At 35.8% G+C, this 15,040-nt stretch overlaps 4 protein-coding genes and 1 non-coding gene across 6 annotated transcripts; 1 reads left to right on the top strand and 4 right to left on the bottom strand.

Moving 5' to 3' along the window:
- Positions 1-169: 169 nt before the first annotated feature.
- LOC9326005 (protein HOTHEAD) lies at positions 170-3,665 on the bottom strand. Its single transcript, XM_002892649.2, has 5 exons — positions 3,187-3,665; positions 2,764-3,103; positions 1,863-2,164; positions 555-1,503; positions 170-465 (listed from the first exon to the last, which is right to left on the bottom strand). Exons 1-5 carry the CDS (start codon positions 3,266-3,268, stop codon positions 420-422), a joined length of 1,719 nt encoding a protein of 572 aa, XP_002892695.1. The 5' UTR covers positions 3,269-3,665; the 3' UTR covers positions 170-419.
- A 2,758-nt stretch (positions 3,666-6,423) lies between these two features.
- Positions 6,424-9,561, top strand: LOC9328758 (calcium-dependent protein kinase 26). Of its 2 annotated transcripts, XM_021012440.1 has the most exons (6): positions 6,507-6,621; positions 6,929-7,019; positions 7,103-7,845; positions 7,934-8,230; positions 8,408-8,794; positions 9,113-9,561. In XM_021012440.1, the coding sequence occupies exons 3-6, from the start codon at positions 7,251-7,253 to the stop codon at positions 9,400-9,402; spliced, it is 1,569 nt and encodes a 522-aa protein (XP_020868099.1). In that variant the 5' UTR covers positions 6,507-6,621; positions 6,929-7,019; positions 7,103-7,250; the 3' UTR covers positions 9,403-9,561. The 2 variants fall into 2 exon arrangements, with proteins under 2 accessions (XP_020868098.1, XP_020868099.1); XM_021012439.1 differs by lacking the exon at positions 6,929-7,019 and having other exon boundaries at positions 6,424-6,621.
- Positions 9,562-9,612: 51 nt separating this feature from the next.
- Positions 9,613-9,684, bottom strand: TRNAG-UCC. Its single transcript has one exon. It is a non-coding gene; the product is annotated as a tRNA-Gly (tRNA).
- A 229-nt stretch (positions 9,685-9,913) lies between these two features.
- LOC9326006 (UDP-galactose/UDP-glucose transporter 4) lies at positions 9,914-12,699 on the bottom strand. The gene is made up of 7 exons (XM_002892650.2): positions 12,353-12,699; positions 11,837-11,865; positions 11,556-11,757; positions 10,959-11,201; positions 10,774-10,875; positions 10,496-10,603; positions 9,914-10,337 (listed from the first exon to the last, which is right to left on the bottom strand). The coding sequence occupies exons 1-7, from the start codon at positions 12,482-12,484 to the stop codon at positions 10,104-10,106; spliced, it is 1,050 nt and encodes a 349-aa protein (XP_002892696.1). The 5' UTR covers positions 12,485-12,699; the 3' UTR covers positions 9,914-10,103.
- A 1,144-nt stretch (positions 12,700-13,843) lies between these two features.
- Positions 13,844-14,902, bottom strand: LOC9328759 (dehydration-responsive element-binding protein 1F). The gene has a single exon (XM_021015258.1). It carries the CDS (start codon positions 14,699-14,701, stop codon positions 14,072-14,074), a length of 630 nt encoding a protein of 209 aa, XP_020870917.1. The 5' UTR covers positions 14,702-14,902; the 3' UTR covers positions 13,844-14,071.
- Between the last annotated feature and the right edge of the window lie 138 nt (positions 14,903-15,040).

Raw genomic sequence — 15,040 nt, forward strand, 5'->3', positions numbered from 1 at the left:
TTTATCGATCTGAGCTTCGAACATTCGAAGAACATGCGAAAGTGATTATAGCTCCGAGGAGTAAAAATGAGTATGATTCGACCAAGAGTTCCCGGAGATGTTGTCTATAAAAGAATCTCTTGTCAAGTTTGTTTGTCGAACCTAACTGGAAGACAGAGATCAAAGGTTAAAAAAAAAATAACAAAAGATCTTGAACCAGAATATGGAACAGACAACAGGGGAGTTTTGAAAATTGGGAATGAGTCTACATAATTCTAGGGTTTATTGGAAAAAATATATTTCCTTTATACATCTCAATTTGGTCCAATAATGAGTACACTTCAAGAACAATACATATTCGGCTATTAAAAACATTGGTTAATAAAATCGATTCATTTCATTATAAAGTTTTCACAAAAACCCTGATCCAATTCAAAACCCTACTTCTTGGTGAGTCTCTCTCTCAGGATCCTCACACCCATGTACCTGCATGCAAATATTTAATCATCGAAAATATCATTAGCCTTTAGTCAGAAAAAGTTAAACATCAACATAATGCATATGACTTATTTTACCTGCCAAGCATCATAACCGTGGCTTGAGGGTTTGTCCCGGGACAATAACCAACGGTCGACATATCAATGACTCTAAGCCGGTCGATACCAATAACTTTATAATCCCCATCGACCACTCTGCCCACAATGCATCCTCCATGGTAATGCCAAATGGTTGTAACTGTATGCTGGCAAAATTCCTCAGCGGATGGAGGCAACGAGGCTCCAGGACCGCTACGAGGCGGCCTTAGATTGACCGGGGTACTCGCGGTGAGGTTAAGTAAATACTCAAATGACATATCTGCGTACTTATACCTTGCAAACGCTTTAGATTGCACGACTCTCTCTATGGTTTGGATCCCTCGAACACAACGTTTTAGGTCGTCCGGATGTTGGAAGTAGTTGAAAGTCACAACCGGGTTATCTTTTGGGTTTCGGGTCTTGAGCTCTAAATGACCCGTTGATAGTGGGCCCATTACTTTCTCTAAAAGGAAGCCTCCTTGAAAAGGTTGGGCTGATGATAATTTGGTCATTGAATTTGACTCTAATAATGTTGCCCTTGGTGAAAACATTGCATAGTAGTCTCTAGTACTGGAGGATCCAGTAGAACCACCACCACCTCCTCCAAAATTTTCGCCACCGGCAGCTTCGATATATGTTCCTTCGCCGGTAATGCCAACAACCTCAATGAGTGAGACCTCAACGGGGACTGGAGAAGGAACGAACACGGCATTCATAGGGTTGTCATACATGTCTTGACCCACATGAGGCTGGTCCATCACCACCGTGATGTTTTGGGCCTCTAATTGAGCCAATGGGCCGACACCGCTTAGCATAAGAAGTTGTGGGCTCCCTAGGGTTCCGGCCGATAGGATGATCTCACTCAATGCGCCTTCCTTTAGGTAAGCTCGGTGAGCCTGACCAGTCCGGTCTCGGTACACAACTCCGTTGGCTATTGGCTTGGTCGTATCTTGAACGTGAATAAATGGAAATTTTGGTAGTTAGCTAATAATCTGAATATCTGATTTAGTGGTAACAAAATGAATTACAATAAAGTGTAATAAGCAAGACTTGATTTAGAAACAATAGTCATGGACTAAGAGAATTTACATGAAATGTATAGTGAAAAAAAGTAGACATTGATTGTGCACAAATATCAGATTCAAACCATATTAAGATGACTTACAAAATTAAATCCATGAGGGAAATAGGACAAAAGTTTCCCTCCAAAGTTTTTATTTAACTACCATGATTGAATATGTTTAATATAGTACGTTTTAAGTATTTTATTCGATCGATGATAATATTCTGCAATGCTACATTAAGTACCTCGAGTACGAAACAAGATCCGATGTACGGTGGCATGCAAAAGGACGGTAATATCCTTAGGGTCGGCATACTCTAACAAATCGGCGGCGGTGTGTCTATGGCCGTTGCGGTCAAAAATAGTACCGCCAAATTTGGTGCCATTGATATGATCATAAGTGAAACCATTATTAGGGACAATCCCAGCCTCCAATAAGCCGTCTCTCACGGCGATTTGCCACCGCCCCATCGGAGGCTGAAACGCCACTTTAGCTTCTACCCACTGGTACGACTCGTTCGCTAGCGCTCCGTCCCAACCCATGTTCCTAACAACATTTCAATTCGTATTAATTATTTATTATAACGTGAACACACCAAACGCATCGACAACACTAAATATCTTGTACATTTGTACTATGTAACACCCTAGCAGAATTAAATGACAATTCTCTATAAGATCATTTTCTCTTCTATTAAGTGTGTGATGATACTGTATATAGTTATATATATCACCAGTTGTCCTACATATATTAATGTCTCCCTAAGTGGATCGATCATATATTTATTCCATTTTTATTGTCCAAAGCATCCACGTATCTTTACTATACATCAAACAAATTACGTTGACATTCAACCTTTGGTGTAGTGACTAGTGAGATAGACCGGTAAAAAAAATTCTTATATCTGCGGTCCTATTTATGTAAAACTAAATATTTTTTAAATAAAAAAAACATATAATCGTAAATATTGTGCAAGAAATAAATTTAATAATATGCATAATTTACTTATAAGTATAGTCGTATATAGATAAAGTTGAAGAAAATAATTTTAGATAAAGAAAATTCGTTATACCTCAAATGTATATGTAAATACGCATGCATGCGTATCAGTGTTACTGCACATTAGTACATACATATGCACTAACCTAACGTATTTGGTGCCGGCACGTGTATAGAACCCGGCGTTAAGAGCGCTTCCGCCGCCCAGAACACGAGCACGTGCATTAATGACGCCGTCTTCCGATACAAAACGCTGAGATGGTGAGGTCTCAGACAGGTCAGAAAGAGCGGCTCCGAAAGCCGATAGGCTCGTGATGTTAGGGTTATTGTACGGTGCGCCACCGCGTTCAAGCAGCAAAACGCTAGCGTTTTGAGACAGCGTTGCGGCTAGAGGGCACCCTGCGGTCCCACCACCGATGATGATATAGTCGTAGTACGACGTTGTTGGACTTCCTGTCGCGTCCCGCATGAAGGAGTAGTTTGGAGCTGCGATCAAAGGATAAAATTATGACGTCACACTAACATGAGTACATATATATATGAATCTATTTGTAGTTCATGAATATTACCTTTGTCAGAAGAACAAATTGGAGAATGGAGGAAAAGAGGAAGAGCAACAAACAATCTCCATGACCAAAATCTATCCATCATTACTTATAAAATTGAAATAAAGCAAAATCTGGAGTTTTTCTCACTTTGTATGCCTATATATATATGATACCATACTGGCTAATTTATATAAAGGTTTGTAATGACCTACGGTTGAAATTAATGTTTCGACCTTTTCATTGTATATATAGCTAGAGGCAATTAAGAGTCCATCTAATTCTGAGGAAATACAACACCAAGATTCTATGTCTATTTTCATGGACACGTGTCAACTGAAGAAGCAGATAAATAAGACCCAAAAGATAAATAAATTAATGTAATTTAAAGAAAATGCAAGTTAGATGAAGTATCATGAGAGAAGAAACCAAATGGACCGATAAAACTTATAGGGAATGTGATATAGAAATTGATACACTTAACCTGTCTCTCTTGGACATGAATAAAGAAATCTGAAATTGGAATTATAATTAGATACTAGTATATATTTATGTAAGTTTTTTTTTTTTTTTTTTGTAAGTTTGTGTGTGTGTGTAAGACCCACGTCTAATAATAGACAGTTGGTTACAGACTTACATTTAAAATGCACCAACAATTTCTTTCTCGATCGTGTGATCATAATAAGCCGAATATGTTAGGTGGATATAATGATTCATAAATTGGTTTCGTACGTATAAATGAAACGAAAATTGGCAATATACTCCATTTTTTTTTAAGTAACTTATTGATCATCACTTTTACCATAAATAATCATGACAATCAATATAATTTGCAAATGATCATGACTTTTAGGTTTTGTTTAGTAATGCCTATTAGATTATATTGATTGTGAACTAATATACATTTTCTATAACTGATATGTCTTATCATGTCTATATATATACTCTCTAGATTCTAGGCGAATTTTTGAAATAGTAAACAAAAATGTTGAAGTAGTCACTATAGAGGATTGGTAAATATATCATGTAGGCGTAGCACATGATAAGGTCGTGTCATTAAGACATGAACTACTATACAGAGTAATAATAAGTAGAATTTTAGAATTTTTTGTATGCTCGAATTGCATACTGTAGTTTTTTTCTTCTTTTATTTTCTTTGAGCAAAAAATGTGAAAAATTTATGAAACTATGGGCCATTATATTTGCGCCGTGTCGATTCAATTACCAAAGCAAACGGGCTAAAAAGCCCATCATACATTTTCTTTTATTTTATTTTTTCTTTTTGTCATCAAAATTTTTGGCATCCCTCAAGAACGTAAAATATAGAATGCTGATAAAAAAAAACACACACACACAAAACTACGAAAGTATTCCAAATCGATTCGACTTGGAATATAACAACATACACTCTTAGCATAAATGAATTCCATATTTGGTTTTCAAAGTAGAATCAGAAGTTTTGATATAAAAAACAAAAACAAAAACAAAAATCAGAAGTCAGAGGAAGGGAATAATGCTATACCAAAAGTCAAAACATATAAAACTCGGAAATGAATAAGCAAAAAAAGAAATAGTGGAGTACACAATGCTTGTACAGCTCATTAACATGAAATACAGATGGAGGTCTCTTTGGTTCTCAAAAGCATAGACAAATCAACTAACTCTAATGATTTTTTTTTTTTTTTTTTTTTTGAACACTACTAACTCTAATGATTAAGTTACCAAAAATCATACTTATTATAAGTAGGTTAATTACTCGAGAGTCTCAGACAGCGAAGCAAACAGAAAAAAAGGTGAAAGACATAGAGGTCCCGCTTTGCTTCGAACGGTCAGCAAATTACCAAGTGGCATACTTGAAATGGGTGCTGTCTAATTTATTATCGTCACGAACTATAAAAAGCTTCTTGGTGTGACGTTGGATAAGTTTTCCTCTAGACCAACTCCACAACAAGGCCAAATCATTTTAGAAGTTAGAACTAATAGTTTCCTTTTTTTTTTTTTTTTTTTTGTCGTCGAACTAATAGTTTACTTACTCTTCCAAAATTTATTTTTACATTTTATCCTTAAAACATTTTTAATCTCCAAAATACACTAAAGCTTTTTTGCTGGCATATTGATATCAGTTATAAACTTATAATATAATATATTCTTATTTATAAAATGTTTTGTTAACATTCATTTCCACTTATGACATTGTATGTAGTGTTTTTCAAATTTATTTATCATTGAATTAACAAAACTCAGGGTGTGAATGGAGACACGGAGGGAAGACGGTCGGTCCACTTCATAGGGTGAACTGCATTTGTGTTTCCATTCACCATTTTTATTCAATTACGAAACAGTTCATTTGATTAAATAATAAAATATTGGTGAACCACAAGTGGTTCAAATACAAGAGTAAAAAATAAGATCCGCTTGCTACAGTAATACCTCGACAAATCTAGGGTGTTTCAAGCGTTTCTTCTGCTTTTTAAAAAAGAAAATAAGAAATATGATAATTTAATCTATTGATACAGTCTTTTCTCAATTGTTTCTGTCACAGAGAGTTTAGGCATCAGAATTATTTCAAGTTCATATATTAAATGTATATTTTTGATATACATTACATTTATTAATATTTTTGAACAAAATATTAAATAATATTGTTATAAAACTAAGAATAAAACAATAAATAATCTTAACGATAAAAATATTATATTGATATTTCTACACAAACTACATGTTAAAAAATGCTAAACTAATATAGCATAACTATAATTTATAATATTATGTTTAATATTTTGTAAAATATATAAATTAAATTATAAATTAAGAGAGAAATATTTTTTTATACTAAGGTTTGCGGTCTATTGTAAAGTGCAAAGTTTACATAATCTTATTTATTTTAGTATGTCTAATATTTTATTTAGTGTTTATAGTTTTTATCATTTAAATATTTGATCTGCATTATTTGATCCGCTTTCACCATTCAACATATATTTTAGACCGCTAGATCCGTTGATCCGCACTTATTCCGCCAGAAACGCTCGTTCTGCATTTGTTCCACTTGATCCGCTTGAACCGCTTGATCCGCTCTGCCTGATCCGCTTTCTCCATTCGGAACCTCAATTTCATCAAATTGAATATTTATAAGTTCCAATATTCATGGATAAAAATCATAAAATGGCTTCTCGCGTCGCCAATGGTCAAACCTCAAACCTAAAAATTAAAAAGTATGAGGCAAAAAGTAGAAATAGGCAAAAAGTAGTGGCCTGAATTGTAATTAAGAACTTCTCGTGAAGTAAGTAAACGTGAAACTGGTTCTCCCGGTAACAAGTTGACACGGCATTTTATTTGAAAGAGAAGAAGAAGAGAGAGAGAGCAAGTAGAGGACTGGGTCTGGTCTCTTCGCTGCAACCTATAGCTGTTGTTTTGCTCTTCGACGGGATTCTCACTACTCTTTTGCAAAAAAAAAAAGAGGTAACCACAATTTCTCAATCTCTAGATGAATTTCTCTTACAAAAAAACTCATCTTTTTAGGTTGGATTGATTTTGGTTTTACCTTTCAAGTTGAAGCAGTTGGCGAGCTTTATACTCTTGTTCTTATCTAGATTCCTGCAAGTTTGTTGCTTTTTCTTTATGTATCTAAGTTTAAGCCTGTCTAGTTGATTAAGTCGATGCATTTCAATGATTCGATTCGAGGGTTTTGCGTATTCCTTAGGATTTTGAGCTCAAAAATCTTCATTATCGAGTTTTGTGATGTGCTTTAGTTCTTCGATCTCTGTAGGAATTTGAGTTATGGGTTTTGTTTTAGATTCACTTTGAAGCTAAATTGAGTTTCATTTGTGGGGAATACAAATGGAATGTTTTCGTCAAAGGTGGAATCTTTTCCAATTTCAGTTGCTGTTTACTTTGTGGATTAGTGCTTAAATCTGAGGTTTTAAGTCTTGAAACTTTACAGATCGGAGGTTCCGAAGGTGAATGCAGCTTGCGATTTCATCGAAGAGAAGATTCGCCTGCCGGATTAGGCTTAATTGGGTATTATAACTGTAAGATTGTACCTGAGATTTATTGCTAGAGAGGTTTTTGATCGGTGAACGTTTGGGTATATGGGTATGGACATAGCTGATAAGGAGAATACGAGCCCGCTTTTATTCGAATTCTGCAATTGCTATAAAGTTGCTAGCCTTACTGAAACCATTCTAAACCCGGTAAATGTTTCCAACTTAAAAGATCGATATGTGCTTGGAGAACAGTTAGGTTGGGGTCAGTTTGGTGTGATAAGAGTATGCTCTGATAAGTTAACAGGAGAGAGGCTTGCTTGTAAGTCTATATCTAAAGACAGATTGGTAACACAAGATGACATGAAGAGTATCAAACTCGAGATTGCGATTATGGCCAAGTTAGCTGGGCACCCAAATGTGGTGAATCTCAAAGCAGTTTATGAGGAGAAAGATTATGTGCATCTTGTGATGGAACTATGCGCAGGCGGTGAGCTTTTTCACAAGCTTGAGAAATATGGAAGGTATTCAGAGTTTCGTGCTAGGGTACTCTTCAAGCATTTGATGCAAGTGGTCAAGTTTTGTCACGATAGCGGTATTGTTCACAGAGATTTGAAACCGGAAAACATTCTAATGGCCACAATGTCTTCTTCATCTCCTATCAAATTGGCTGATTTTGGACTGGCAACCTATATAAAGCCTGGTAAGATAAAAATCACTGACTTCTTATAAGTTATCAAATCGAAAAATGGACATTGTGTAGTCTAAGAAATGGGTTTTCATGTGAGCAGGCGAAAAGCTGAGCGGAACAGTTGGTAGTCCGTTTTATATAGCCCCTGAAGTGTTATCAGGGGGATATAACCAAGCTGCTGATGTATGGAGTGCAGGGGTTATTTTGTACATTCTTCTCAGTGGAGTGCCTCCCTTTTGGGGAAAGACTAAGTCAAAGATTTTTGATGCTGTCAGGGCTGCAGATTTGAGATTTTCTGCAGAGCCATGGGACCATATAACTTCATATGCTAAGGATTTGATCCGCGGGATGCTTTGTGTTGATCCTTCCCAAAGATTATCAGCTGATGATGTTCTGGGTATGTCATCTCAATCGTTTTTTGAAACTTTTGGAAATGATGATTTGTTTGTATGCTTGTCTCAAGCAAGTTATCCATGTTTCTAAACATGCGAAGCCACTGAGATATTACTTTAATGTTGTCTATGGATTTGTTGATTACAGCAGATTGATAATTTTTTTATGCATTTGTTTGCAGCTCACTCTTGGATGGAGCAGTTATCTGAATCAGGTCAAGAACAATATGATCAGGATGGGTTTGGTTGTGAAGGATTGGATAATGGGGGTTGTTCTTTTTCCACCCAATGCATTTCTCGCGAACAAGACTATAGCTTTAGTGTTGGTCAGTTAGAGCAATCAACAGATAACGAGTGTAAATCATCGTTCTCGTCTTTCCTACCTGTGGATAATACACTGCCAAATTCCGGTTTTGGTGGGTTTTCTTTTGATGGAAAACAACCGGAATCAACCTCAGCTTGCTTCTCATCAACTGGAATTCCCTCTATGCCAAGCTTTACCTTTTTTAGTCCAATCCCAGCGACGACACAGAACAACAACATAAGCGAAACAGATGGAAAAGTTCGAGGTACCTCTTTCACTTTTCCTTGGCTTAGAATGTTGGGACTTGATGATTGCTAGAAATGTAGAGACGTATACTCGCTAAACATGGCAAGGAAAATAACTTCAAACCCCTGAACCAAGACCTCAACCTTTTTGTTTTCATATAAAAGCTTTTGCAATTAATTCAAAAAAGTTAAAAAAAAATCCTAAGAACTTTAGCAGAAATCGATATCTGGATCAGTTGATTGAAAATGAGTTTGCATTAGTATCATCTTCTTTATTGGTGTTTTACCCGGAAATCTAGTCTCGAGCTAATCAAATCATCTGTGTCCCTTTCTTACAGACTCAAGCCCAAAGAGGTTACTGCCTTCACCAGATTCTTCTTCACAACTTGAGAGACACGAGGAAGCAGGGGAGAATCAGACAGAAGCAGGAGGAAAGTCAGAGACAAGAAGGGAAAGAGGAAACTGGTCAAGAATGTCAGGTCTCCACAGTAAAAGAAACCGGACCATAGGACTAGGCGAGCTAGACCAGTTGGTGGTGGATGTTGCAGTCACAGCGTCGATAATCAGATGGGCATCTTGCACCCATATTCCCACGGCTCCATCCCTCAGATTGTCGCTCGTCTGCTAGAACAACAACAAGAAGAGACAACTGTTATCAGTATAATATATTGTACACATCTGATTTTGTTCGTGCAATGTCTTTGTTTTTGTAGTAAAACATTTCCATGGAAACTGACCTCAACCTGTATAAACCAAGCGGAAATAGAGTGTGATTTTGATCTCTCTAGTGAAGTTATTGTTCGGTTATGAGTAATTTAAAAAGTAGAAGGTAAAAAATTGCGTCTGCCGGGAGTCGAACCCGGGTCTATTGCTTGGAAGGCAATTATCCTAACCGTTGGACTACAGACGCTGAACGAGAGGTACATTGATAATAGCACTTCTGTATTTACATAGGAACTAATTCGCTAAGTTTCATTACTAGCTGATATGCGGCGACACTATAGCTAAGCTAGATATATAGTCATAGATGTTAAAAAACAACCTTAGCTGATAGAATATCACAAAATTTAGTAGACAAGTATGTTCAAAGTTCAAACTCTTCACGAGAAACATTGTCAATAAAAATAAAAGAACCCAATTAATGAAAAAACCAAACATTTTCTTTGCACTTGTACTTACTGATCATGTTTCAAATTGAATTGCTAATGATGTTTCGATTTAAAGATTCTAAACTACAAAGAAGTAAAAAAAAGAATCTTACGTTCTAATACACAAATATACTTGAGATAAAATGTGAAACGAAATAAGAATTGAATTTTCTCGTCGGTATTAGACCAAAGGCCGGCTCTCTTCATCGTCTTCCTTCTCAAACTTAACCCGTTCCAACTTCCCGGGTGTCTGACTCGAACCCGAAGATTTCGTGTTTGGATTTGGATCAGGAACCATCTTGAGAATAATGCCCATAGAGATGAGTAACAATCCTGTGCCGTGCTGTTCCGTTAAAGGCTTTGTGAATATCAAGTAGGACAGTAACAGCGTTACCGCTTTTCTCGCCGTCGTTATCTACTCCCCAAAACAAAACAAAATATTAATTTACATTGTTTCTACATACAGAAGTTAAACTCTAAAGTAATATGTTGCTTAAACTCTATATGATCGATGCTTTATTGGTTTTATACAAAACCGAACTGCAATAGTAAAAATGATGAAAGTAGTTTTACCATAGCGGTTGTGGCTGCGCCAAAGAGTGCAATGAGGGATAGAACGGAGACTTGTCCGATAAATGTAGCCATGGCTTCGAACACCAACACTCCATACACATATGGATGCTACCAAAATGTCAATTAAGAAAAATACAATTAATCAAGTACATTAGTCAATGATCATCATATAATGTCTCTTGTCATTTTCAAGTGGCGAATAAGAATTGAAGTATTACGGCCGTTCACTACTTGTTATTTTACAAAGTTAACAATCTTATATAATATATAAAGCTTACTTGAGCACATGAATTCCAAGCTCTGAAAAGCTCTCCGGTAAGAAACATTGGTGCAAGTAAGAACGGTAAGCCAACTACCGTCGAGCAGAACAACATCTCCATCTACCATCAAAGAGAAAAAAAAAAACCGTTAGTCTGAGAAAGAGGGATATTATTACAAAGGAGAAACTGCAAAAAAAAATTACTTGTGTTGTCTCAGGATTCATCGTGAAGATAGCTTCTTGCAAGTTACCGAGAAAAGCGTCCATGATGAGAGCGCCCGAGATCATCACAACCCCAACTATACTGAAGTTTGGGGAGGTATGGGCATCAGCTAATGTGAATATGATCAGACCAATTACAAGTAGCATAGCTGATATGTACTCGTGGACAGGGTATTTTCTTCTCAACCCGGGTATAAAAGCTCCCATTACCATAACCGGTAAAACCTAGAGAACAGAGGAACAAGTCAATGTTAGAGATACTAGAGATACTGCGAGAATTACACAATGGTCTACACATTAAGAAAACGTAACATATCTTGCTAACCAAGACCCCTGAGATGAATCAAGATAGTGATTTTTTTAATCATACCTTAATATTCATTGATACAAAATCCATGTGATTTCAAACCGTTAGTGACAATGTAATAATGCAACGATGATCTATATATTGAACGGAATTGATCTCAGAGATTAATCTAAACTTTGATCCCTCGGCTCAACTATACCATTACTTTTTTTTTAATAAAACTATAGTCTATATTATTACTTGGTTAAGTGAAATCTTCTTATAATATATACCTTAGTGGATTTGAACATGATTTGAGCAGGATAATTGAGATAAGCCAAGGAGCCTTTGGTGAGGCCATGAGAACCCATAAGAACACCAGATAGTTTCACGTAAGTCTTCCATGGATTCACCATTTGCTTCGTCCTGAAGCCATATATGTAAATGAGAGCAATGTACACCAATCCTTGCGCAAACGTGAAATACCATCCATAACTGCAACACACCACACACATATATTATACTTCTATTATACAAATTTTGTATTTTAAATAAAATTTGACTTTTAAAGTACCTGAATTTAAGCCGGTTGTACACATATTCCTGCAAAAAAAAAAGGGTGTATTAAAGATCCGAAATTGTAGTCAAATAAAATAAATCTAAATTTTAATAAATTCGCGATATAAAGTTAAATGTATAGGGATTAGGCAAATACAGAATCTCAATAGGAAAAAAAAAGAAGCAGAATCTCGAGAAATTAAATTTGTATATTTTGTATTAAATGTAAACAAATCTCAGATTCAACAAAAAAAAAAAAAGTTGCAAGCCTAATCTTCGCCTTCGTTTTCGGTAAAAGTCTTTGTGTTATTTTTAGAAGAAGAACACCAGATTCATCTCTCTAAACCTTGGAATTTTTCTCTAGAAAATAAGACAGAGAAACACACCGCATGCAAAACCGGAAATTTCCCAGACAAAATCAAATCAAAATAAACAAATAAAAACAATTCATGAAAAATATCGAAAAAGTCTCTGAACCTACTGATTTGGTTTTATCATAATTATAATTAAAAAAATAGACAAAAAATCAAACCTCACAGATGCCATTAACAAGATAACCAAAGAAAAATCCAGAAGAACAGATGAGAAATTGTTGCCATCTGGGTTTATCAGAAAGAGGAATTCCAAACAGTTTTATCATTTGTTCTTCGCTGTTAATCTTCATGATCTTGAAAGAAAAATAAATCAAACCAAGGAATGCTATGTTAGAAATGGAAAACTGAAATCTGATTTTCTTTTTGTTCCTGTCTTTGAAGATTTAGGATTTGTAAAAGTAAAAGAGTCAGTGATGAAAGGTATAAATCAAATCAAGTAGATGAAGAAAGGTATAAATCAAATGAAGAAAGAACAAAATAATTCTCCTTCTGGATTTCTTTTTTTCTCTTACTCTCTTACTTAACGCTCACGAACACTTTTTAGCATAGTTGTTGAATTAAATATCATTTCACAAGAGATTAAGGGTCTAATTGTCTTTTACTTTTCTATCGCTTATGTTTGTATTTATCTTAGTTTTTAGATAATTATGTTATTTAGACCCAAAAAAAACTTTAACAAAGTATAAAATAAAATATAAAACGGTTGATATTGATGAATAGTAGTAGTATTTGATTTTGAGAGTGAAAAACAAATCCGTGAATAATTATACTCCCTCCGTTTCATAAATAGTGTCGTTTTAAGGTTTTATTTTCGTTTCACAAAGAGTGTCATTTTACGTTTTCAATGCAAAATTTAATTGTTTTTTTATGTTTTATGACTATTAGTATTCTGCAGATTGTTTTACTATTGGGCAGATTATGTTTAGGTATATAGTTAATGATGTTTTTGTTTAGAAAAAACAAAAAATTAAATGTTTTCTTAATCTGTGTGCAAAACTCTAAAATGACACTCTTTGTAAAACAGATGGAGTATGATTAACATGCACTTATTACTTGCTTCAAAACCTCGTATAACGAACTCTCCCAATATTGGGAATTGTGACTTGAGTTAGAGCGAATGATGAGCTGGCAAAACCAAAAAGTCAGTTTCAGACAGCCACGTGTTTCATTCTTTAGCTCCGCGCCGGTAACTCATGCCACGTCAGACTGAGAATTTAGGATTTTCCAAAAACCAGTGTAATATGAAAATAAATAAAAACTTTTGTAGTATTTAATTTGAAGACCTACCATAATAAATTCCGTGAAAAAGACCTTACCATGAATTTCGTTTCAAGATATTGAATTTATTACTAGTTGTAAACTTGTAATCGTGACATGCAGTCTATGCAAAGTATTTCGGGAATTGCAATTCCACCGGAAAACTTACTAATTTTTTTGTTTTTTTGTGAGCAGCCTATTATTATTGGTATAATCAAAAGTCGTTGAAAGCACAAATATAATAATCTTAAGAAAGCATAACTATAATATTCCCAAGTCAAAACTGTATATTTTTATGGTCAATCTCTCTAATAGTCAAGATTTATGTGCTACTAGTATCCAGCAAGATTTGATTAAATTTTTTACCAAAAAAAAGAAAAGATTTGATTAAATCTCCTTAATTCTATTACGAGTAGATTACACTTTTTGGAAATTTGCATGTCTACAACTTGGGCCTATAGCCATTGTATATTAACATTCATAAAGCCCAATAAGTTTATAAATTTATAGGTACAAAGATTCCAAAATTATACCATCAAGGAACCTTCTAACTCGCCAAGAGGACCTAAATAACTTAAAAACTATATAATATATATAGTAGATATGTGAGTGAGTCCCACTTAATAACTGTAACTCCACAGTGATATATCTTCATAACACATCTCTTCTTCCGTGTAAACATTACTAGGAGTCATGTCTTCAGTATACGATCGCGGAGGCGACATTAACGGCTCCTCCGCGAGTCTCATCATCGTCGTGGACACTTCTTCGTAGTCCCCAAATGCATACGAAGAAGAATTCCTCTCCTCCGATCCCGAACCAGAGCCAGAACCCGAACCAAAACCCAAATCCACATCATCTCCCAAAGAGGGCAAAACCGTAATTCCACTTCCTAAATCTACCGGCCTAAACATCTCCGCTGCTTCCGCCGCAACTCTTCTTATCACATCCGGATCATTGGATTCCGGCACCGGGAGCTGCCAAGCGGAGTCTGCAAAATTCAAACACGCAGATCTCCCGCGCAGAGCTAAAACCGCCACGTCGTGAGCCCGCGCCGCCATATCCGCGGTGGGATAAGTCCCGAGCCAAATGCGGCGTTGGTGCGTCGGCTCTCTGACTTCGCAGACCCATTTGTCGCCGTTCCTCCGCCTTATTCCTCTGTAAACTGGGTGACGTGTCTCCTTGAACACTCTCCTTCCCGCACGCTTCTTTGGCCTCATCTCCGCCAAAATAAGCTCATCATTGTTCATAACTCAGAAGTGCAAAAAATCGCCGGAAAATGAAAACCAAAAAAGAACTCCGGTTAATGCTAATTCGAGTTACCTCACTGGGTTTCTAGAAAAAGATGTGAATTCGATTTCTTATAAAGATTTGTTCGAATGAAGAGTCGTTTTTCTGACTTCTGCTCTGTTTTGGTTTTTGCTGGGAGTTGAAACAGAGAGGTGAGAAAGAGAGGAATATATAGGCTACGGTAATGGGAACCACAGTATGCGAAGCGTACGCGCGTAAGACACATGTAATCTTATCCACGTGTACACTTATTAGCTGTTAGCCGTTATAACATAAAGTTCTGTCTTGGATATATTAAT

The sequence above is a fragment of the Arabidopsis lyrata genome, assembly GCF_000004255.2.
Source record: "Arabidopsis lyrata subsp. lyrata unplaced genomic scaffold ARALYscaffold_1, whole genome shotgun sequence".
Lineage (NCBI taxonomy): Eukaryota > Viridiplantae > Streptophyta > Magnoliopsida > Brassicales > Brassicaceae > Arabidopsis > Arabidopsis lyrata.